Genomic DNA, 25,263 nt, shown 5'->3' on the forward strand with positions numbered 1-25,263 from the left:
TTTTAACATTTTTGAATTGAGTGACTTCAAAATTCCCACTCAAACCCCTGAAACGATATGGACGACATCTGCTGATCCGATTTTTTTCGAAGATAAACGGTGAGAGCATTTCGTTGTCTATATTTTCATTTGTCTATGGACAAACACCGAGTGGAGAGATGTATTTCATTCTCCTTTACTCTCGAAGAAAAGTAGGTCTTTCCAGATCGAAAATGGGCGGAATTAACATAGCGACACATTGAATTGTCAAACCAATTTTGGAATTGAAATTTTTGAATAAAAAATAATTTAATTTTTTAAAAATTGTTGAAAAATTCATATCATAACAACCTCCAATTGACATCGTATAAGAAAACATATAAAATTCTACTTATTTTGAAAAAAAAAAAAAAAAAAAAACATCTTAAAAATGTTGACATATCAATGTTCCCAAGTGTTGATGCATCTAACTGTATTCTTCTACCGTGGTAGAAATACAACCGGAAATAGATTAAGTTGGTTGCAGTTCGTATGTAATTCATGCATACAATTAATCGATATTTCAGATAGTCGATTTGTAGACTTTTAACTGTGTTGCCATTCCCAATCTCCCAACCTTTTTTATTTTCATTGAATCAACTTACACTGTCTTTACATGGTGCAATTTTTAGCTGGCATTTTTATCAATTCTCTTTTAAAATTTCTGCGTAAATCTTCGCGCCTTTACACGGTGGCATTTTACGATAATAGTGCTTGCCATTTTTTCTGACTTTTTATTTTATTCAGTATTTCGTATAGAGCTAATTGTTTGTAACAGATATTTATAAAGAAGTGATTTAAAATTAAATGTGTGAAACTAAAGAAGAAATGATGGAAAAAGTTATTGAGGTGTTAAATATAGCATTATTAACTTTTATTTTAACTTTCTTTTTTTACTTTTTAATACTTCCGATTAATTTTCATATAATTCACTATACAATTCAATCACTAAAAACATCACATCACAATAAAAGAGAGGCATCAAAAATATGAAATGTCAAAATCATAAAAAATTCAGAAGAAGCAAAAAGAGAAATGCAAAGAAAATGGCATGTAACCCTGTGCGGTGGCTTATCGTGCCATTTTTTCTTCTATCCTTGTCTCTCTACACCTTTTACCAACAAAAAAAAAATGGCATGGTTAAAAAATGTCACCGTGTAAAGGCAGTGTTAAATGATGTTTGTGTACTCTTTTGAATTAGATGAGTGTTCTTTAAAAAATATACACATATCCAATAGGAATAATAAAGCGTTTTACAATTTATGTGTGAGCATGTTATAACGAAATAACTATTTAAAGATAAAAAGAATGTCATTTTGCAAAAACCAATTTAAAAACATATTTTATTTGTTGCACACGTAATTATTTTACAATCAATCATACCATGTTTGTACCATTGCTGTGTAGCGTAACTATAAACGTCAAATTAGTATGGTATCTGACATTTGCGTGACAAAAAAATTGTGAAATTGTTTACTCTGTTCCAGAACCTGCAAGAATCTACATGCTACTTTTGAATTTTTTTCTGCCTTTAAAAATTACCTTTTTTCTGAAAAAATCCTTACTACTGGCAACACTGCTTTTCAATAACGACAATCGATTAATCGAAAGTCGACTTACGTATCCCTGATTGAACATTCTTTCATTTTTAATTTAGCCGGCAGTGTGGAAACTTCGAGCTTCGCAGCTGGATAATATTGAACGTTTTTGGACTCGAGTTACAAAATGGCGTAGCGTTTTATTAAGCGCATGGCATTTGTACAGTCGGTCCCAAATTTGAGAAAAAAAATTGACTTTAATCTACAAACATCCTTCCAATTTTTTGTCACTGCGTATTTAAAATAGGATAAAGGTAATTGAATCATATAGTAGAAAAGTATTTCGCTGGTATTTACTTGATTATTTGTCAAAATTGGCACGATGTATCTCCAAGGTCGTAGAACATTAAACTACGCTTTGGTCGCATTTTTTGACGTGCAATAGTAAAATTCTGTTCATTTGCATCGTTTGGTGATACTGCATTTACAATACTATCACCATGGAATTACGAGAGCAGGATAAATTAAAACATAGTAGTTAGAATATAAGATAACCTCACTTTCTTGAACATTGTTTCCTAATGTGTTTTTCCATAATTATTGTTGTAGGACAAATATGTATTTATACAATTTAACCTTACAAAAGGCCACGGGCATCACACATGCTGTCCACGGCAACTTTTCGGGTGGCAAACAGCAGGAGGTAATCGTGTCACGTGGCAAATCATTGGAATTGGTTAGGCCAGATTCGAATACCGGCAAAGTACATACGATTTTGTCTACCGAAGTATTTGGTTGCATTAGATCTTTGATGGCTTTTCGTTTAACTGGAGGCAATAAAGGTACTTATTTTTGATTTTTAATATGGATGTATTTGCACAAATCCCTATTGAGATTTCGAGTCTGATATTTCGAAATCACAATAAGTCATCTTTAAAACGACTAAGTGCTATAAAAATTAGATAAATCTTGGCGTCGCATTTGATGTGATCATTCATATCATATTGAACTGAAACTCTGAGGTACAGTTCTTTGTGTTAATTTCGAAAATGTAGTTCACTATCTCAACATTAATCTTAGTTACCATATAAATCTCAATTTTATTGTAGACTATATTGTGGTCGGTTCAGATTCTGGGCGTATTGTCATCTTGGAATACAATCCCACTAAAAACTGTTTGGACAAAGTCCATCAGGAGACATTTGGTAAATCGGGATGTCGTCGCATAGTCCCTGGCCAGTATCTAGCCATTGATCCCAAGGGTCGTGCTGTAATGATTGGGGCAGTTGAAAAACAAAAACTTGCATACATTTTGAACAGAGATGCTCAAGCACGTTTGACAATTTCCTCCCCCTTGGAGGCTCACAAGTCGAATACATTCACATATCACATGGTCGGCGTTGATGTGGGGTTCGATAACCCCATGTTTGCTTGTTTGGAAATTGATTATGAAGAAGCCGATAATGATCCAACAGGTAAGATAGATAACTCTTATTTTAAAATGTTAAGTAATATATGCACTCCTTAGACATGCCCGTTCTTCGGATCTCCACCGGATAATTGGCTTTGGCTGAGTGCAATATAAAAATTATGGCCTCTGAACCATTGGTATTTGTATTGTATACTTTTGCAAATACTTCACTGATTGGTGGCTAACAATGTTTTCAGTTAGAATTAAAAAATGTTCAATGCCTGCAGATTGAATTATATTTCAAACATTGTTTTCTTGTTTATTTCTTTTAGGCGAAGCAGCGGAGCGTACCCAGCAAACCCTAACTTTCTACGAATTAGACTTGGGTTTGAATCATGTTGTTCGAAAATATTCCGAACCATTGGAAGAACATGCCAATTTCCTAATATCTGTTCCCGGTGGCAATGACGGCCCATCCGGAGTTCTTATTTGTTCGGAAAATTATTTGACATATAAAAATTTGGGTGACCAACATGATATTCGTTGTCCTATACCTCGTCGCCGCAATGATTTAGATGACCCAGAACGTGGCATGATTTTCATATGTTCTGCCACGCATCGTACCAAGAGCATGTACTTCTTCTTGGTACAAACCGAACAGGGTGATATCTTTAAGGTTACCTTGGAAACCGATGATGACGTGGTGTCTGAGATCAAACTTAAATATTTCGATACGGTACCACCAGCTGTGTCAATGTGCGTTTTGAAAACCGGTTTTCTGTTTGTGGCTTGCGAGTTTGGAAACCAGTAAGTTTTCGTATTTATTAAACAAAACCAGCTAATTGTATTAAATACCATTTTCGTTTACAAATTATAGTTATTTATATCAAATTGCTCACTTGGGTGACGATGATGATGAGCCCGAGTTTAGCTCTGCCATGCCTTTGGAAGAAGGAGAGACATTCTTCTTTGCACCAAGGCCTCTGAAAAATCTTATAATGGTCGATGAAATGCCGTCATTTTCACCCATCATTTCCTCACATGTTGCTGACTTGGCAAATGAAGATACTCCTCAGTTATATGTTTTATGCGGCCGAGGACCACGTTCATCATTGCGTGTCTTGCGTCATGGCTTGGAAGTGTCGGAAATGGCCGTTTCTGAACTACCAGGCAATCCAAATGCTGTATGGACAGTTAAGAAACGCATTGATGGTGAGTAAGAAAAAAACAAGCATTTTCGATTTATTTATTTCTATTTTACTTTTGGATAAGTGCAGATAATTTGAAATGTAAATACATCTTATTTCAAAATATTTGCATTTTGAGCCTATATTTGGTGTACACTTTGGTTTGGTGTAACACTTTTATTTCCTTCATCCTTGAGACGAATTTTTATAACAAATAACTGGTGAATTTGAAATGGAACCAATGATATCATGTGATACCAACTGGACTTCCATATTGAAGAACAAAAGATAAAAAAAAAATTGTGCAAAGTGGAATCAAACACCAGTTCTTTTTATTGTTTCAGGCTCTTGAACTCCTCTTGTGTGCTGAAACCCTGACGAGTGGTTTTTGAGATTTGTTTGAAATTATCCAAAATAAAAAGGATAAACAACAAAACCCAAATTGAAACACACACACAGATGCACAAGAGTGTAGTGTTTGTTGTTTGTTGCACACAAAACTTCTTCCCAACACCACACAATTCTCCTTTCTTCTATATCAATATTGTTGAAATAATAAAATGACCCAGTTACTCAAATATAGGTAAGAGGCAACATTGTTATAAACTAATTTAACATATCAGATTAAGCTTGAATATTTTATAAAAACAGAGAACAGATACTACCACTACACCCGACTAAGAAACAAGTTTTCTTAATTCAATTTTATTTTGTAAGATATGATGTGATTTTATCAACCGTGTTTCAGCTGAATTAATTTGATTATAACTCTTGATAACTGACATCTTACAAAATAAATATTGTTCATGGCACATTTAGATATTTTCTAATCAAATACAGCTATGTAATGCATTTTTCTTCGGTGTTCTTTTTATTTCCCCGTAGATGAATTCGATGCATACATTATTGTGTCTTTCGTTAATGCAACACTGGTCTTGAGTATTGGTGAAACTGTGGAGGAAGTTACGGACAGTGGTTTTTTGGGTACAACACCAACACTGTGCTGTGCTTCGTTGGGAGAAGATGCTCTAGTGCAGGTATATCCCGATGGTATACGTCACATACGTTCCGATAAACGTGTCAACGAATGGCGAGCACCCGGCAAGAAGTCGATTACCAAATGTGCTGTAAACCAACGTCAAGTTGTAATAACGTTGTCGGGACGTGAATTGGTCTATTTTGAAATGGATGCGGTAAGTTTACAAAAAAAAAAAAAAAATATTTCGCCTTTTATTTTGATTTACTCTAGTCTTGTTCTAATTCTCAAATTCACAAAAATTGTGAACATATGAAGTTGAAATGTATTTAAATTAAAACAAGGCTAGAGTAGATAGAAGCACATATTTGACAATGATGATAAATCACGAAAAAGAACAATCATGTTGAGGCACTTTGTGTCCTGCAGTACTGAGTCATATTTATGACATGATCAAATTGTTTTGTGTCATAGAAAAGCACTAAATTTTTATCACGACTTCTTCCTTTCAGACTGGTGAACTGAATGAATATACGGAACGTTCCGAAATGCCTGCCGAAATTATGTGCATGGCCTTGGGCACTGTTCCTGAAGGTGAACAGAGATCATGGTTCTTGGCCGTCGGATTAGCCGATAATACCGTACGCATTATTTCACTGGATCCCAATGATTGCCTAACACCTTGCTCTATGCAAGCTCTGCCATCACCTGCTGAATCTCTGTGTCTCGTTGAAATGGGTCATACGGAAAGTTCGACCAACACCAATGACGAACCAAGTGAACGAGGAAATGTATCGACCAAAGGCACAATATATCTGAATATTGGTCTAAGCAATGGTGTCTTATTGCGTACCGTATTAGATCCAGTGTCTGGTGATTTGGCTGACACACGAACACGATACTTGGGTTCAAGGCCAGTAAAACTTTTCCGTATACGTATGCAGGGTTCAGAGGCTGTATTGGCCATGTCCAGCCGTTCATGGCTCTCATATTACTATCAAAATCGTTTCCATTTGACGCCATTGTCCTATGAAACCTTAGAATATGCTTCAGGATTTTCAAGTGAGCAATGTAGTGAGGGTATTGTGGCCATTTCTACAAATACTTTACGCATTTTGGCCTTGGAGAAATTGGGAGCCGTTTTCAATCAAGTTTCGTTTGGCTTGGAATATACACCCAGGGCATTTGCCATACATCCGGATACCGGAAGAATGATTGTGGCAGAAACTGATCATAATGCCTATACGGAAGAGACCAAAAATGCCCGTAAACAACAAATGGCCGAAGAAATGCGAATGGCTGCCGGCGACGAAGAACGTGAATTGGCCAATGAAATGGCAAATGCATTTATTAATGAAGTGTTGCCGGAAGATATTTTTTCAGCACCTAAAGCCGGTGTAGGTCTATGGGCTTCTCAAATTAGAGCTATTGACCCCATACAAGGTCAAACCCTGTTTAAAATACCACTTGCTCAAAATGAGGCCATTATGTCGATGACAATATTAAAGTTTTCTGTCACTCAGGATGGTCGTTACTATCTAGCAGTGGGCATAGCCAAGGAATTGATGTTAAATCCTCGCATAACAAACGGTGGTTATATCGATGTCTATAAAATTGATCCAACTTGTTCTTCGTTAGAGTTTATGCATCGCACTGAATTGGATGAGGTACCAGGAGCTCTGTGTGCATTCCAAGGTAGATTACTGGCCGGCTGTGGGCGTATACTCCGAATCTATGATTATGGCAAAAAGAAGCTGTTGCGTAAATGCGAAAATAAACATATACCATATCAAATAGTAAATATACAAGCTATGGGACATCGTGTATATGTGTCTGATGTACAGGAGTCGGTGTTTTTCATACGTTATAAGCGTGCTGAAAATCAATTGATTATATTTGCCGATGATACCCATCCACGGTGGGTAACGTCCACGACCCTATTGGATTATGACACCATTGCCATTGGTGATAAGTTTGGTAATATGTGTATCCAGCGATTACCACATTCTGTTACGGATGATGTTGATGAAGATCCCACCGGTACCAAGTCACTTTGGGACCGCGGCCTTTTATCGGGTGCATCCCAAAAATCGGAAAATATTTCAACCTATCATGTGGGAGAAATAATCATGTCGCTTCAAAAAGCTACACTTATACCTGGAGGGTCCGAAGCCTTGATATACACAACATTAAGTGGTACGGTTGGAGCATTTGTGCCATTTACTAGTCGAGAAGATTACGATTTCTTTCAACATTTGGAAATGCATATGCGCAACGAGAATCCACCACTTTGTGGCCGTGATCATTTGAGTTATCGCAGTGCCTATTATCCGGTTAAGAATGTCATTGATGGTGATCTTTGTGAACAGTATTTGTCTATAGACCCAGCTAAACAAAAGACCATTGCCGCTGATATGTTCCGTACACCAAATCAGGTGTGCAAGAAACTGGAAGACATAAGAACACGTTATGCATTCTAAGGGAGAAAATGGTATGTGTATATCATAATTTTTTATTTGTATTTGATACGTTATTTAATGATGACTTTGTGATTTACCTTGGGACACCTATGAAAAAACAATGATTAGTGTAAATCGTTAAATATCTGATAGTTTATTTTATTTGAATATGGATTTTGGACGTTGGTTTGCAAAGATTTTAATAGTTTTATTTTTTATTTATTTTTAGGTCACACATTACTGGAGGAGAGCAGCGTATCTTCCTTTACATATATATTTTAAACAAGGTAAGTTTGCTCTTTGCATTGTTAAGTAAAAGTATTTAAATGATGAGCAAGATTTTTACCTTGGGACACCTATGAATTGTTCTGTGATTTGTGTAAATTTAATTTAAACTGAAATTGTCATTTATATACGCATTTTGTTGAGTTATTTGAATTTTTTATTTGCAAATTATTAATTATGTTTTTTTTTTTACTTGTCCAGGGCATCCCATGTTCTATAGAGGTATGTTTACATAAATATTTTTGTTTTAAAATAACAACTTACATATTAACTAAATGATGATTTTCCTATATACATTAACTTTCGTTCTACTGAGAACTAATGAAGAATAATTGTTCTGATCATAATACTAGATTTTTTTTTTTCGAGGAATACCACCTTAAAGTAACACAAGTAGTTTGCGGACTGTGCATGGGAAATGTAAATTATTGAGATTTAGCAGCCTTACAAGGATTATTATTTTTAGTTTTTAGAAATAACAAGTAAAAAAGTTGTAAGTTCGGCCGGGCCGGAACTTTGAATAACATCCACTATTTGGAACGAATTTGGGATTTTTCAAAAAAATAAATAAATAAATAAATAAAATAATAAATAAAAAATGAAATCCGTTAAAAATTCTGTAAAAAATTTTAAAACTACTGTCAAGATGGTTTTTATTTAAAAATAAAAGTAATTCTGGGAATAAATACAAAGTTTAAAATGTAATATGCTCTACGCTCCTTAGATGCGTCCGCTCTCGGTCAATGCTCAACGACGACTGACTCATAAACTCATTTTGATAGTTGACAATTCGGCCTCTCCTGACTCTTCGTCCCTCCTGGGCGAACCATCATCAGACTCATCTTTATCTTCGATTTCGAGACTTGGATCACCATAGCACCAGGGCTTCATATGATCGGTCGACATAACACCACAATATTTCCTTTGCTTCAAACTTAAATCCGGCAGATCCTCTACCAGATAACGATCGTTTCCGATAATTTTCGTGACGATGTATGGTCCTTTATACCGCGCATCCAACTTATGTGATTCTCCTGTAGGCTGCGGTACCGTGTCTATCACCACCAAATCGCCTTCCTTGTACTGAGTTGGCTTGGAATGACGGCTGTCAAATCTTGCTTTCCATTTTTCCTTTTGTTTCTGGATGTTAGCAACAGCCTGCTGTTGAATTACCCTAACATCGAAATTCTCTCTTTCTTCATCACCAACCGCCTGGATAATTCTATTGTAACTGACATCTCTGAGACTAAAGTTGAATATTAAGTCATTTGGACTGAACTTTGTAGTCGCATTCAGCTGCGAGTTAATACTCCACTGTATCGTCGTTGTCTCAGTGTCCCATTCTTTTGTATCACCTACTAGACATTTCAACGCATTCAAAACTGTCTGGTTGATCCGCTCGGCTTGGCCATTGGCTCTTGGTGTTCGGACTGCTGTTTGTACATGTTGTATTCCGTTGTATTCCACAAACTGTTGGAATTCTTTAGACGTGAACGCCGTTCCCTTATCCGATACAATTCTTCGTGGCTGTCCGAAAATCGACATAACTTCTCGCAGCGCTGTTATAACCGGAGCAGTCTTTGTATTCCTGGTTGGCTTTATAATGGTGTACTTACTGAACGAACAGACAATCAAGAATACATATTGATTTCCTTTCTTACTTTTTGGGAAGGGACCCATGTGGTCGATGTTGATACTTCTGAATGGAATTGGTAGGACTTCCTCAATATGTAGTTCACCCTCTGCCTTGCCTCCTTTTACCTTGTTGTAGCAGCATTCCGGACATGACTGAATGTATGATTTTACATAACGTCTCATTCTCGGGAACCAGAAATCACGTTGAAGCCTTTGGAGAGTTTTCTCTTCACCGAAGTGTCCCAAATCATCATGACAAGCCTTAGTTATTCGCCACCGGACTCTTTCTGGAATCACCATACGTTTCATATTGTTGACTTTGCGAAATAGCCTCCCATTTTCTATTACATAGTCCGCTTTGATCTGCTTAATTTCATTTGCCTCGTTTTGCAAATTACCATTGAGAACTTCAAAGATGTGTTTCAGCTTCTTATCCGACATTTGCAGTTGATAGATCCAGTCGTTAATGTTCGTTGTGAGTGCCAGAACATTTTCCACCACTTCAACAATAGATCCACCAAAACCTTTCATTCTTTTTGACGTTACTTCCATATCGCAACCCTCTGGAACTACAGCTTTCCGCATTAAGGTAAAGTCGCTTCCAGTGTCCACAAAACCTTCATATGTCTTACCATTGACCGTGACATCTTTCATAACCGGTGGGCAGTAATCCTTAGACTCTTCTGTCATTGCTGCCACAGTTGTACCTTTACCTTTGCATTGCGATGCATCGTGACCAATCTTTGCACATTTACTACACTTCGGCTTCTTCAATGGTTGTGGGCAACTAGTTGAGATATGCCCAAACCTGTTACAATTGAAACATTTTACTCCCTTGGTTGGCGCTCCACCTGAGACACTTACGGTTTTGTCATCCTCGTCATTCTTTGTTTGCTTCCTTGCATACGTTTGTATGGTCAAATTCTCCAATGACCTTAATAATTCACTACATGTCTGCGGGTTCATAGCTAAAAGTGTTCTTGTTAAGCTGCTATCATTGAGACCATTTATGATGTACGACAGTATTGATGCCTCATCTACGCTTCCTCTTTTCCCTATGGCCAACATTGCGTAATAATATTCCACCAAAGACTCATTCGAGTTTCGTTTCCTAGCTATAAGTTCACGATGAATGTCAGCAACACTTACTCGACTTGGGAAATCCTTTAAAAATTGTTGTCTGAACTCTTTCCATGTTTCAACCACTGGTAAAGCATCTATCCACATTTTAGCAACACCACTCATTTTATGATGAACTGCAAACAAAGTTGTTTCATCTGACCATCCATGAAGCCTTTGCAACGTTTCAACCTTGTCAATGAATTGGACTGATGTAACATTTACTTTAATTGGATCGAAGTCTGGTATCATTACTATGTAATCCTTTAAACAACCAGATGTTCCGGAACCAGATTGTCTTGATATTACTTCAGCTGGAACTTGCTGTTCTGTATCCCTTGAATTTAACCCTGCATTTGACGTAATAGCCCTTTCTGTTGAAAGTGTTGTTAACTGTTGCACACTTCTTGCTAGAGTCAACATTATATCCTTTAGCTCTCGCATTTGACTTGTTAGAGAATCATCACCCGTCTCAGCTTCATCAAATCCATGGAAATCCTCCTGTGACTCTGAATCTTCAACTTCCACTTCGTCATTTCCATTGCAAGCCATGAGTCTAGCAATTTTCTCGGACTTATTTCCTGTTCGTGGTAAGCTTCTTGCCAGTAATAATTTGTCTAGCTCCGCAACCTTTAACGAACTTATTTTCACCTTCATACTTTTCCTTGTGAATTTTCCTTTTTAATTCGTTACTTCAGCAAATCTAGAACTATTCCTTTTTTTTAGAAGCCGCACGCCCTAAAAATATACGTTAACTTTTCCCTTTTTAAACTTCTTCTTCGGGGTTCCCCTCTTTATGTCTTGCTTTCAATCTCCTTGATGTACTATCGTTGTCCTACTCACTCACACTTTTGAGTATACCTTTGTACATTCTCCTTTGATTGATGCTTTCTCCTTTGCTCTCTTTGAGCACGTTACACACTCTCACTAAACTCACTCGAACTTTTGAGTTTAGGTGCCTTTGCGTGGTTTCTCCTTTGGTCGTCGTTGTTGCTTTGCATTGAGCTCTTCACTACTACATCACTTTGACGCCTTAGTTTCTCAGCTCTTTGAGTATTTTTCTGCAATTCTTATCCAAAATGATGAAATTCCTTGTAGATTTCTGTTCTTATCCCACTTCTGATTCTGTCAAGATGGTTTTTATTTAAAAATAAAAGTAATTCTGGGAATAAATACAAAGTTTAAAATGTAATATGCTCTACGCTCCTTAGATGCGTCCGCTCTCGGTCAATGCTCAACGACGACTGACTCATAAACTCATTTTGATAGTTGACACTACCGAAAGTATCCGTTATTATTAGGGTCTATGCGGCAACGTGGACCTGCATAGGCAATTTTTGTCATGAGCCATCTTTGAAACAATTCGGGTGAATAATGTCGTTAAAATCATCAAAATACCGAATATCGGGAGGTGCCGTTATATGGGGGCTATACGAAGACGTGGACCTGCACAAGCAATTGTCTGTCATAGGCTTTAGTATTCATTACGAACTTCAAATACCAAATTTGAAAGAATTTCGGTGAATAATGTTAAAATCATCAAAATACCGAATATCGGGAGTTGTCGTTATATGGAGGCTATATGAAGGCATGGACCTATAGTATTCATTACGAACTTCAAATACTAAATTTGGAACAATTTCGATCAATAATGTCGCTAACATCATCAAAATACCCATTATAGGGAGATACCATTATATGGGGACTATACGAAGACGTGGACCTGCACAAGCAATTGTCTGTCATAGGCTTTAGTATTCATTACGAACTTCAAATACCAAATTTGAAAGAATTTCGGTGAATAATGTTAAAATCATCAAAATACCGAATATCGGGAGTTGTCGTTATATGGAGGCTATATGAAGGCATGGACCTATAGTAATCATTACGAACTTCAAATTCCAAGTTTGAAAAAATTCCAGTGAATAATGTCGCTTAAATCACCAAAATACAGAAAATAGGGAGGTACCATTATATGGGGGTTATACCAGAACGTGGACCTATATGGCCTACTTTTAATACCAAAAATCCTGCAAACATGCAAACATAACATTTGGGTAAAATTTTACAAGATCTTGTGATTTTTGTCTGGTAAATTCTATAAATATCAACATTAGTAGATGTATCTTAAAGTTTGGCAAACAAAAACTTAAAAAAAATATATTTATATTTTGTGTTTTAAACTTGTGTTACATTAGGGATAATGGACTATGTTTCCACCATTTGTCATTTTACAAATAATTACACAATATACAATACAATAGATATAAATTATATAAAACAAACACAACATTTACAACTACTTTTTTCTTTTGCAGATATGTCATTGATTTATAACAAAAAGCGTATTTCATTGCATTAATCTCCAAAAGGTAAGCATGCGTTTTGAATAGAAAATATGAATTTTTTTATGATGAACAACACTTTACATTAACTTTCGTTCTACTGAAACTAATGAAGAGTATATTTAACTGAATTTATTACCACACAAATATTGATCCGCCGCTCTATGAATAAAACATAATTATTAATTGTTACTATTTTATCTTATTACAGATCATATTTTACAATGGATCCAGTAATTTTACTTATAACACATAAAGGTAAGAATGTTCTCCATTTACTTTTGTATCATTTACATATTGTATATGTTTGTGATGTTTTTCAAAATATGTTAGACTAAAGAATTTACATTGATTAAAAATTGAATTGCTGAGCTTAAAACTAAAGAATTAAACTATTTCAATTTAAACAAATAAATTAACATTTGCCATTTTAATTCATATTTGCAGATTTAATTAATTAGCATTTATTCATTTTGTGAGATACCCAGTCCAGCTATAAACTTATAAAAAAAGGTAAATATTAAATCATATTTAAATCACTTTTGTATATATATTTTTAATGATGTTTCTACATAATATGTTAGACTATGAATATAATTTGATTATAAAATTTGTAGCTGATTTCTATGATATAATTAAGCATTGAATTATCGACTTTGGCAATTTTATTAAATCTTTCTTTTTCATTTTTCCTTGCAGATTATGGACGGACGACGGCTTCCTTCTTACAAATCACTTTGTACATTTTCATTAAAACAACCACATTTATGACTGCCAATGTTTAATTCATAAGACCCTCATTATTAGTCTTTAACTACATTAATTTTATTACATTACCATATAGTTTGTAATTCTTTTAATTATTTATGTATGGACGTGTAGTAATAAAAAAAAAACAAATAAATAAAAAAAACACAAACCAAAATTAGCTTGATTTCTTTTTTGAACTCTTGGGCCTCTTTAAACCGACATATGGAACTGTATCAAGATGACAACATAGCACACAGTTGCAAAAAGAAACTGAAATTATAGGAAATCACAATTTGAATGATTAGATAGAGATGTGGGTTTCGTGTTTATCTAAGATATGATTTTCATGCACAGACATAGGCTGTAGTATCCATTACGAACTTCAAATACTAAATTTGAAACAATTCCGGTGAATAAAGCCGCTAAAATCATCAAAATACCCTATATGGGGGCTATACGAAGACGTGGACCTACACGGACAATTTTCTGTCATAGGCTGTACTATCCGTTACGAACTTCAAATACCAAATTTGAAAAAGATCCGGTCAATTATGTAGCTTCAATCACCAAAATATCGAAAATAGGGAGGTACCATTATATGGGGGCTACACCAAAACGTGGACCTATATGGCCAATTTTTAATACCAAAAGTCCTGTAGACGTAATCTACATTTGAGTAAAATTTTATCAACCTTCTTCATTTCGTTCGGAAGACAATCGGACACTTACATCACATTTTATAAGAGCTATAATTGTTCAAAATTTTGATGGAGTGGACCGATAATAGCACTGATGTAAATATTAGGATTCGCAAAGTTGGAGTAAAATCGAAATATCCTTACTCTTTCTGTGCACTTAATTAATTTCTTTGAAAATGTTGACATTTTGTTTGGGAGGTACCAGAAGGAGTGGGCCGAAGTTTGACAATAATATTACGATATACTAAGTTTGGATCAAATCGGATACTCCCTTCGAGAGTTATCGTGCGCACCAGCCAGACAGATGGTCGGACGGATATCGCTAGATCGACTCCAAATATCCTGAAACGGATTTGGTCCAAAGAGACCTAGGGTCTAAAACCGTTATTTAGATGATAGTGGAACAAAACAGCTGTTTGAGCCAGTGTTGCCAAAAAGATAATCGCTAAAAATCACCGTCCATAAAAGATTAAGAAATTAACATTTTATACATACCTTTCCAAATAGTTTATAGTTCACATCAATAAAACCACCTGCGGTAAAACGAATTTTTTGATGGAATATTTGCAAAGACATTTCCTTCAGTAGTGCATTTAAGAACGGATTGTATCTTTCGTGTTTTGTCATGTGGAAAATATTTGAAAACACCGCATCCTAAAAAACATATGCACATATATATAATATTTGTACAAAGCTCGCTATAACAATAATTTATTATGTGTAGCAAAAACTTACCAACTTTTCGCATTTTGAGCATAAACAGCTTATAACAAATACAATTATTATATGCAAGACTATGACGGAGTAGCCATCTGAAAAATTGAAGACACACTTCATTTGTTTTCCAATAAAAAAAATAATTCCGCCAACTTACACAATTGAAAATAAAGATTTATTTTAAAATCCACACTAAAATATATCCAATATGAGGTCAATACGATTTCCGAAAACATTTTCAATATCAACATGGGCAGACTCCAGGCAAAATAGTGTTCCAAGTTATTTACATTGGAAATAAGTAAATAATGAATATCCTGCAGTATCCCAATAACATGTAATATTTCATCTTGTTCTCGTCCTTCTGGCATACACTTCAGTCGTGGTATTGTATGTCTCACATAATGCTTGGTGAAAACGTTCAAATGCAATTGAATGACAATTATAATGACAAGAAACAGAGCATATTCGGTGAGTTTTAGTTTCAGAATAAACTCACTATACTGGGCCAACAATAGACGTATTGCGTTCAAGGATTTTATGTACCGCAAATAGATTACAAAAAACGTAATTGTAATGTTCAACGCCAGCATACTGTACAACACCACCGTGTATAAGTGTAAACGACTTATGTTTAATTTGAATTTTAAATTTAATTGGAATTTTTGCAAAATCATTTCAAAATTATTAAATATTTCAATGTAATAAAGTGATTTCCAGGTATTTTCACAGTAGACAATTAAATGAATGAGTAATAGAAGGCCATAGCCCATAGAGTCCATGCCAACAGAGAATATATCAGACTTTTTGTACAGTACATCTTGAAAACGATTGAAACGCAGCACAGAAAGCCATCCGACAAATACTGTTACTATAACTTGATGCATAAATCTCCAACATATAATTCTGCACGATGGGGTATGAAATTCATTGATCTCATATGGTAGAGCTGCACAAATGTACATTAATATACGCAATGGCCACAATGTCTTTTTATAAAGGAAATTTCCAACTTTTGTCCGGTACATAGTGCTTGGTTTTTCCTTCAGTATGCCTACTCGGTATGGAAATAAAATGTAAGAAGTTTAGCAATGAATGAATATTTTCTCTGGTACTAAATAAATGTTCGACACATTATTCATTGCAAGATAATGTCATCTTAGCAATTTGTTTACTATACGTACCTAGAAAATTATTAATAGTATACATATTTTTATACCCTACATCGATTTATGCAACCGTCCGCCATTCCATGTATTTTTGTAATCAAAGTACGGGCCGCATTTATTGTCCGATCGAGATGACATTTTGCATAAATAATTTATTTGGCCCAAGGACGAACCCTAATGAAATTGGAGATAATCGGTCAAAATTTTAGATATTGTGCACCGAATTTGGCGAAAATCGATTCAGATTTAGCTATAGCTCCCATATATATGTTTCACCCGATTTGGGGTTTTAGGCCCCTCCCAATATCCACTCCACAACAATGATCTTTGGTACCAGATATCAGATACAGCTCAGAAATAAGTGCCTCATAATTTTGTCAAGATCGGGTTAGATTTGGATAAGGCTCCCGTATACATCTATATCCGATTTCAGGTTTATTGTGCACCAAATGGCTTATATCAGTCCAAATGGATTGAATTTTGGCAATTCCAACCTAATTTAGTCCAGAAGCAAGTACTTCAAATTTTGGTGAAAATCGGTTCACATATAGCTAAAGCTCCCATAAATGTTTCATCCAATTTGTGTTAAATCCAGTGTTACAGTCCCTCACATGCGTAATAGACATGCACAAGAAGGATATTTTTACTAGAGGTACAAAAGCCTTCATCAAATTTGTTTAAAATCGGTTCAGAATTGGATACAGTTCCTAAATTGAGACTACTTTAAAGCCATGATGCGCATTCAAATAAGGTTCATAGTTAGTATCATCTACTTCACATAAATTCCCAATATAAACTTCTTTTTTGTTACGGGAGCTCTACTAAATACACATAGTGGTGTAGGATATCATATAGTCGGGAATGTGCTTGAATTATTTTTTCAGGCTTTGCTTGCATTTTATGAGAGCTATGATTTTCCACATATGTAGATCTAATATCAGACTCGGATTTCCCATTTTATTAGAGTTATAATCATTCAAAATAGAAGTACAAGGGTAGGGTAGTACAAGAAAAAACGGACCGATATTGTCAATTTTTTCGCCTGAATTTGTTGTTATAGATCAATTACAATATGTCAAGTTTGGACTACATTTATTGCTCCCTTCGCTTTCTATGTGATACTTCTCTTTTTGCAATGTACTAGATTTGATGAAAAAATATTACGATGTGCGATGTTTGGTCAATTTAGTCCAAACATGTCACTCTCTTCAGGAGTCGTCGCGCATCAGATAGATAGATGAGCGGCATGGCTACGTTGACTCTAAATATAATAAAACAAAGAGCTTTGGGGTCTTAAGTCGGTACTTCGTTATTGATAAGAGAGTAGTCAAATAACTGACTGACGGCTGAAGCTAAAATGTTGAAATTTTGATGAGGGTTAGTCTTTGTGCGTGGACGTGTATACTATGTGCGCGAACTGGTACTAAATATGAAACCGTTTGGCTTAGAGCGACCGGATGTAGCTGGAATTTTGAAAGTTTGTGTTGGGGTCCCTGCTGTTGGTAGGTTTTTGATAAAGAGGTGGCATTGAAAATGTGTACTACAAGTACATGACAAAATTTCCTATTGGGTGAACAGATGGTGCTTTAAATCCTAAAATGTTTATTAAGGTCACTGTTCAAAAGGAACGAAATTTGGTATTGGGTGATTGGGTGAAGGGATAGAACTGAAATCTCGAAGTTTGATATTGAGGTCTATGTTGGTATCGAGTGTTGAGATCTTGTGTTGGTTTTGCAAATACATAATATAATTATTCGAAAAGTACTAAATGTTACTTATTTTGAATGGTGTCTGGATGGAGGTGTCTGGGGTGGAGAGATGTAGATTGTTTTGGATATGTATACTAAATGTGACTAAATTTAGTATTTGTGTGAAGGGATAACATATTGAAACTAGGATTAACATATTGAAACTTTAAGACAACTTTGGACCATTGAGCAAAATTTTTACTAATATCCTCTTCTGTAAACTTCAAAATTAAAGAGTTTAAAGACTTTTTGGTGCTATAAGTAAACATTTTTCTGTTATTCCTTTCGAAAAAGGAAAAACATGAATAATATATAAAAACTTTGTATTGTTTTGAATAAAAAATACAATAATTTGAAAATAATTATATATGCATACTTTCGATGTTAATGGGCAACACATTGTACAATATTGGGTTAAAACTGTATTATCCTACTGTTTTAGATTCAATCTTGTGGAATAACCCCAAAATTCCACTCTTGTTTCGCGGGTTTTCCCCAGCATAAAATTTTTGTTAAGAAATGAAAAATAAACAAAACCAACTGTTGTATATTTAAAAGTCGATTTGATACTATAATTTTAAGGTACACTTTTTATATTTTCTAATTTTAAGGTACACTTTTCACTGACGAAGTAGCGGACAATTGTTAGTGTATAATATAAGTATAAGGCTGTTGATATACAGAGCTGGTCATTTCCACAAAAAAACGAAGCTGCCGACGCTTTCTCGCTTAAACCTCCTTGGTTCATTTATGCAATTTTTGATACAACAATTGTAATACAATAGTATGTTCAAAATTTAATGGTATATTTCATTAAAATGATATAACGTTGACTTGGAAATCGTTTAAGGGATGATTCCTAGATTAACATATGGAATTGTATAAGGATCACAACATAGCATACGGTTGCAAAAATGAACTGAAAGTACAATCAAGTAATTGATTAAATTAATTTACAAAATTAACTTTCTATATCATATAATACAAACCTTTCCAAATACTTTATAATTTACATCAACAAAACCACCTGCAGTAAATTTTATTTGTTGATGATATAACTGCAAGGACATTTCATTGAGTAATCCATTTAAAAGGGGATTATGGCGTTGATGCCTTGACATGTGCAAAATGTTTGCAAGTTGTGTGTCCTAAAAATGAATTAAAAAGTTTTATCACAAGTCACAATACAACATGATTGCTAACTTACCAATTTTTCACTTTGTGAGCATAAGGCACATATTACAAATAAGAACATAAGTTGTAATATTATCGAGGAGTAGCCATCTGTAATTAAAAAATTTAATTTACATTAATTGTGTTAAATAATTACAACGAACTCACATAGATGATATAAACGAGATAGTTCATAATCTGTTATGTAATACATCCAATATGACGTTAGAACAATTTCGGTAAACATTCTCAAAATCAACATGGGCAGGCTCCAGTTAAAGTAATTTTCTATGTGATTTACATTGGTAACCAGAAGATTGTGTATGTCTTGTAGAATTCCAATGATGTTTAAAATGTCCGTTTGTTCTTTGCCTTCAGGCATAGTCCTCAATCTCAACACCGTGGTTCTTAAATAATGCGCGGCAAATGCATTCAAGTGCCTTTGAATTGTCACAATAATAACCAGAAACAATGCATACTCCAGCAACTTAAATTTTAAAATAGTTTCACTATATTGTTCCAATAACAAACGAATTGCATTTAGAGATTTTAAATAGCGCAAATATATCACAAAGAAGGTAATAAGAATATTCAAAGTCAACATGCTATACAATAGTGCGACGTATAGAAACAAGTAAGTTGTATTAACTTCAAATTTTAGATAGAGCCGAAATTTTTGCAGTATTGTTTCGAAATTTTTGAATAGCTCTACATAAGTTAGTGCCTTCCATGTATTTTCCCAATAAACAATTAGGTGAATAGCCGTTAATATGCCATATCTTATAGCATCCATGCCAATTGAAAATATATCCGTTTTTTCATAATAAACATCTTCAAAATGATTGATTCTCAGCATAGACAGCCATCCCACAAGTAATATAACCAACAATTGATGAAGTAATCTCCAGCATATTATATTACAAGATAATCCATTGTGATCAAAACTATTAAGTTCATCGAATTGCCATGGCAGTGCATTACAAATATGCATCAATACACGCAAAGGCCACAAAGAATTTTTATAAAGACTAATATTAACTTTTGTCCTATACATTTGTGATGTTTATTTCTTGTACTTGAAACGATAACAAACGAAAACTTAGTCACGTTTGATGTTTCCCTTCACCGTTCATTTTGTTTAATAAATTGACTGAAATCAATCAATTTAATGATAATATCAATAATTACCCCTCCCCCTTCATACTATTGTGAAATAATTGTTAAGAGGAAAAATATTCAAACCGTTTTTAATAAAAAATGGAAAGAAAATTACAGCTTTTTCCAGAAACAGCTATAATTTATATATACTTGTTACCTAGATTCAAAATATTTTGATTACCTAATATTTGATTTTTGGAGTGATAGAAAAGTTTGTTCCTGACATTTTGACTATGTGATATAAGGTCACACATCTTAGCCTTCTCTTTGTGAAGAAAGAACTACAAAAAATGTTTGCATAAAAATGTTTCTAACTAAAAATATGTCTGTGTGCGTTTTTTTTTGTATTAACGTCTTCTCTCCTCCTTGGTCTATAAAAATGTGTTTTAATGGTAGATGTAAGAAGTAAAAATGCTGTAAGTTGAACTTTGAATACCCTCCATCATTTGGAACGAATTTGGCAATTTTCAAAAAAATAAAATCCGTTAAAAATTCTGTTAACATCTTAAAAATACCAAATATAGCCGTCATATTAGAGTCTAAACTACGACGTAGACCTGCATAGGCAACTTTTGACATAAGCCATTAACATATTCAAATGAAAAAATTCAAAAAAAAAAAATCGGTGAATAATGTAGCTAAAATCATCAACAATCTCCTGTCATATGCTGTACTATTCACTACGAACTTTAAATACCAAATTTGAAACAATTCCGGTGAATAATGTCGCTAAAATCAACAATGTACCGAATATCGGGAGGTACCGTTATATGGGGGCTATACGAAGACGTGGACCTACATGACCCATTTTCAATACAAAAGTCCTTCAGACATATGCTCTGTACCCGCAATAATCTACAAGTTTTCCAATATTCTTCGATATCATAAAGGGAAAATCTGTTATCGTAGTAAAAACTTTTAAGTTCTTGCAGTTCTGGAACAGAGGAATAATATACGTTTCAGTAAAATTTTATCGATCTACTTAATTTCGTTCGGAAGCTAGAGTGATTTCCAGAACATAATATATTGACTTGACCACAAAGACTTGATTATGGAAAAATTAAATATCTATTGTTATTGGTGCTAGGATAAATACGAAGATTTTCTGTCGAATTATGTAAAATTCTTAAAAAAAATCAGTCAGCGCAAGTTTTAGTATAGAATTCACATAGATGATAATGTATAGATTTTGGTAACCCTTTTCAGCTGTTTATTCTGGGCTATTGATACCTATAGACTGGCTTAAAATAAAACGTCTTTCGAAGACCATTAATCCCTTACAGTTACTTTGTTAATCTTACTGGAAAAGTAAAAATTTATTCCTATCGTGACATCTATCAAAGACCTCATCTATTGTATAATTCAAATAAAATAAAAAAACAATCGATATTTTTAAAGTTTTACATTTTCATCGATTATTTGATATTCGAATTATACATCCCCAGTACAATCGATTAGCCGATATTCGAATTATACATACCTAGTACATGTGCTAAATATAAATAAACACAATGGCAAGAAAAAAGAATCCTAAAAAGAAATTGGAAATTGTTTTCGATCCACAGAAAAGAAAGTAAAGCAGCTAAAATTTATTTACACGTAAAAAGATTAATAATTTTTAAATAATTATTTTGATATTAAAGGGAGTTTCTAACCGGATTTCGGAAGCGTAAAAATGAAAGACGTAAACGTGCGCAAGAGGAATTGGAGCGCAATTTAAAGGAAGAACGTCGTCGAATTCGATTGGAAATTAAAGATGGTATTAAACATATGAAAAAATCATTTGAACCATTGAAGGAACTTACGGAGGCCGACAAACGCAATGAGGATGAGTACGAAGATGATGATGTGAAGGTTAAAATAGTGGAGTTATCCACGGGTGATTTAGCCGCTCAACGCAATATGTTGGGAGTAAATCGTGGAGAGGAATCCGAAGAAAGCGAAAAAGAGGCTAAAACAGATGACGACGATGATGAAAACAATAGTCCCAACTGTATACCAGGAATGGATTTCGATGTCAACGCCAGAAAAAGGAAACGTGCCGCAGATTCGGAAAATGAAGATTATGACAGTGACGAGGAAAAGGTCAAAAGTAAAAAGTCAAAAACAGAAAAAGAAAAATTAGAACTAAAAACAAAAAAAGAATTAGACCACTTCAAAAAGGTCAAGACCATGAAGAAACTTAAGAAGACTAAGGCTTTCAAAATGAAACAGCAGCTGGATAAGAAGGCCAATCAGAAGAAAGCTAGAAAAGATAGAAACAATACGTTGAAAAGTCTACCAGCTCATCTAAGGAAAAAGAAGAAATTCCAAAAGAACCCATATAACAAGGGAAGACTTATGAATAGAAAACAAATCAGAAAGAAGAATAGTAGTTGAAAGCACTTCAATTTACAGTAAATAAAGTCTATGAAGTACTTTTAATGAAATTGTATATTTTCTAGGTGAGGGCAGCAGAAGTATGGTACAGGTTGCATTATGCTTGTAATATGTGCTTATTTTCGTTAGTAAAGCTTTTTGAGATGGGCATAAATTAAGTTTGGTATCTGGACTTATATCGTTCTGAAACTTTTACACTGGGTATGTTTCGGAGTGTTTATTACATCCATATAGTATATCCGGAAAGAACATATTTTGTAATTCGAATCATTTAAATTGCAATACGAAAAAGAACATGGAAACAAATGTTCCAGAACCTGCAACAATGTACCAGGTTCTGGAACAGTGTATCGAATTACATGTGTGAAACTCGAATCATGTAATGAAACTCAAATTACTATTCAAAGATGCATTACTTTATATTGGTCACCCTATTCGACGTACATCGATAGCATTATTTTATCGCGATCGAACTACTTGCAATTCAATTAATATTATTAGTCGAAAGTCGACTTTGGCGTCCCTATGCCATAGTAACCGAAGTAAACAAACTCAGTTTTAGACTTCCAATTTCTTGCAGTAGCACAGGCCTACGAGTTCATTTTATTTAAAAATGTCATATGAAAATTGGTTAACTTACCTTAAAAGTGCCGAGAAAAATTCAATGCTAAGCGGCAAAACTCGTAAAGTTTTCTACAAGTTTCCCGACGGAAATCAAATGGCTGAAGAATATAGCATGGATACCGGAGTTGTACAAAAAAGGGCCTGGCGCAAATGTAAGCAGCTTATGGGAGAACCAGAATGGGAAGTCGAATTAGGAGAGGATACTCGACAATTGGGTAGTGCGGGAGAAAAGAATGACATTCGTAATGATGATGGCAGTTTTATGGTAAAAGTTTGTAACAATGAACCTATACTTAGCAAACGTATTACAAAGAAAAATGTTGAATGGAGAATTAGAAATCTACCATATCCCCTGGAGGTATACAATGTTCAAGCCGATGCAGAGAAACGTGCCATTGTTGTAAGAACCACCAATAAAAAATATTACAAAGTGATTCCCGTACCAGACTTGGATCGTTGTGGTATATCACCGTCACAGGAAAATATAATGGTTCATCATCAATACAACACATTGATAATAACCTATAAAAAACCAGAAATTCTTTGTGAAATGGAAGCCCAAGTGCTGCTTTTGTTGAAAGATGTTGAGACCGAAACCGATATGGAAGAACTCTTACAAGGTCTCTTAAAAAAATAAATAAATCGACTTGGCTTTACAAACACTTGTTTTTTTTATTATACTATATACACTTTGCGGTAACCATAGAGATCATACTGGAAAAATTAAACTAAATCACAGGTTTAAATTATTTTTGGAAATTTTCTACCAAACCCGATGATATAAACACAGAATAATCAAAGGAAGGTAATTCCAAAGGCACCAATGATGGTAACTCTTCATCGGTTTGTAGCATATGTTCGTCCAAAATACTCATACGCCTTTTGGCAATATCATCTTTTGATTCCGATTTGCTTTCATCACTTTTCACATTTACCTTGGAACACTCGCTGTTGGGATCTTTGTTTTCATTGCCTGGCTCCAAAGAAAGCCCTTGCATATTTAACATTAAGGAAGCACTGCCATATTTTTCATTGAATTCCTTAATTGTTTTATCAATGGACCTGGCAGCAATAGAGGGAACATTTATAATTTCTGGTTTGATGATTTCACTCTGGCAAACGGGAGGTAGAATTTCCTTTTGTTTCAATCTTTCATATTGTTGTTTACGCATACATATCTGTTGCAATTTTCTTTCATAATCCCACTTTATAATATCGAGCACTTCCAATGCCTTTGGAGTTCGCACTGTTTTGTGGGCATCTGCAACATAAAACAGGGAATTTTCTATGGCTTTGTAAGCCTCATCGTATTGATGCCGTTTCAGTAACTTTTCTGCTCGCCTTTCATGGAAGTGAGCCTATAATGTAACTATTATAATATTTACTACTATTATTTGAAGTGTCTGTTATTACCAAATTAAGTGGAGCTGAATCCATATTTACGGTATTTACGCACTAAAAACTTTCAGGGCTGTTGCAGCAGATAACGAAGCGAAACGATTTATTCACCGCCGGCTACTCAAAATGTAAACAAGTCTGATGCCGCGCTTCCTATTTCTTCGACGGCGGCAGTTAATTTTGGCTAGGAACATGGTATAAGAATAAGGTAAGATCATGGTAGAAGAATATAGGTAGACGCATCGACACAGCTGCGGGGCAACGAACTCTCAAACCAATTTTTAAATTAAAATTTTCGGATGAAAAAATATTGGATCTGGAAACATTGTTGAAAAATACATATTATAACAACCTTCGATTGACGCCTGGTAGAATTAAGAAGGTAAAGTCATGCAATCATATATTTACATTTTTTTTCAAAATTATTCATTTGACAACATCTCATTGTCAAAAGTATATATTTATAAACCCATTGT

The 25,263-nt window shown here is 34.5% G+C and overlaps 6 protein-coding genes across 9 annotated transcripts; 3 read left to right on the plus strand and 3 right to left on the minus strand.

Annotated features, from left to right (window-relative positions):
* Positions 1-1,650: 1,650 nt before the first annotated feature.
* Positions 1,651-13,769, plus strand: LOC101899200 (splicing factor 3B subunit 3). Of its 4 annotated transcripts, XM_059126055.1 has the most exons (13): positions 1,651-1,870; positions 2,166-2,398; positions 2,666-3,031; positions 3,300-3,774; positions 3,845-4,179; positions 5,040-5,347; positions 5,643-7,621; positions 7,819-7,876; positions 8,076-8,096; positions 12,947-13,000; positions 13,185-13,231; positions 13,421-13,486; positions 13,673-13,769. In XM_059126055.1, exons 2-7 carry the CDS (start codon positions 2,173-2,175, stop codon positions 7,608-7,610), a joined length of 3,678 nt encoding a protein of 1,225 aa, XP_058982038.1. In that variant the 5' UTR covers positions 1,651-1,870; positions 2,166-2,172; the 3' UTR covers positions 7,611-7,621; positions 7,819-7,876; positions 8,076-8,096; positions 12,947-13,000; positions 13,185-13,231; positions 13,421-13,486; positions 13,673-13,769. The 4 variants fall into 4 exon arrangements, with proteins under 4 accessions (XP_058982038.1, XP_058982039.1, XP_011294778.1 ...); XM_059126056.1 differs by lacking the exon at positions 13,421-13,486; XM_059126057.1 differs by lacking the exon at positions 1,651-1,870 and having other exon boundaries at positions 2,259-2,398; positions 2,637-3,031.
* A 141-nt stretch (positions 13,770-13,910) lies between these two features.
* Positions 13,911-15,836, minus strand: LOC109613665 (putative gustatory receptor 98a). Its single transcript, XM_020038744.2, has 4 exons — positions 15,296-15,836; positions 15,157-15,233; positions 14,917-15,075; positions 13,911-13,993 (listed from the first exon to the last, which is right to left on the minus strand). Exons 1-4 carry the CDS (start codon positions 15,813-15,815, stop codon positions 13,934-13,936), a joined length of 816 nt encoding a protein of 271 aa, XP_019894303.2. The 5' UTR covers positions 15,816-15,836; the 3' UTR covers positions 13,911-13,933.
* Positions 15,837-18,582: 2,746 nt separating this feature from the next.
* LOC101900571 (putative gustatory receptor 98a) lies at positions 18,583-20,474 on the minus strand. Its single transcript, XM_011296477.3, has 4 exons — positions 19,397-20,474; positions 19,263-19,339; positions 19,045-19,203; positions 18,583-18,974 (listed from the first exon to the last, which is right to left on the minus strand). Exons 1-4 carry the CDS (start codon positions 20,280-20,282, stop codon positions 18,915-18,917), a joined length of 1,182 nt encoding a protein of 393 aa, XP_011294779.3. The 5' UTR covers positions 20,283-20,474; the 3' UTR covers positions 18,583-18,914.
* Positions 20,475-21,848: 1,374 nt separating this feature from the next.
* On the plus strand, positions 21,849-22,815 carry LOC101899029 (uncharacterized). Its single transcript, XM_005188999.4, has 2 exons — positions 21,849-21,959; positions 22,030-22,815. The coding sequence occupies exons 1-2, from the start codon at positions 21,898-21,900 to the stop codon at positions 22,763-22,765; spliced, it is 798 nt and encodes a 265-aa protein (XP_005189056.1). The 5' UTR covers positions 21,849-21,897; the 3' UTR covers positions 22,766-22,815.
* Positions 22,816-23,278: 463 nt separating this feature from the next.
* Positions 23,279-24,049, plus strand: LOC131803989 (protein DPCD-like). Its single transcript, XM_059126070.1, has one exon. The coding sequence runs from the start codon at positions 23,379-23,381 to the stop codon at positions 24,024-24,026; it is 648 nt and encodes a 215-aa protein (XP_058982053.1). The 5' UTR covers positions 23,279-23,378; the 3' UTR covers positions 24,027-24,049.
* Positions 24,043-25,054, minus strand: LOC131803990 (uncharacterized). The gene is made up of 2 exons (XM_059126071.1): positions 24,803-25,054; positions 24,043-24,747 (listed from the first exon to the last, which is right to left on the minus strand). The coding sequence occupies exons 1-2, from the start codon at positions 24,824-24,826 to the stop codon at positions 24,136-24,138; spliced, it is 636 nt and encodes a 211-aa protein (XP_058982054.1). The 5' UTR covers positions 24,827-25,054; the 3' UTR covers positions 24,043-24,135.
* Positions 25,055-25,263: the final 209 nt, after the last annotated feature.

The sequence above is a fragment of the Musca domestica genome, unplaced genomic scaffold (genome assembly GCF_030504385.1).
Source record: "Musca domestica strain aabys unplaced genomic scaffold, Musca_domestica.polishedcontigs.V.1.1 36, whole genome shotgun sequence".
NCBI lineage: Eukaryota > Metazoa > Arthropoda > Insecta > Diptera > Muscidae > Musca > Musca domestica.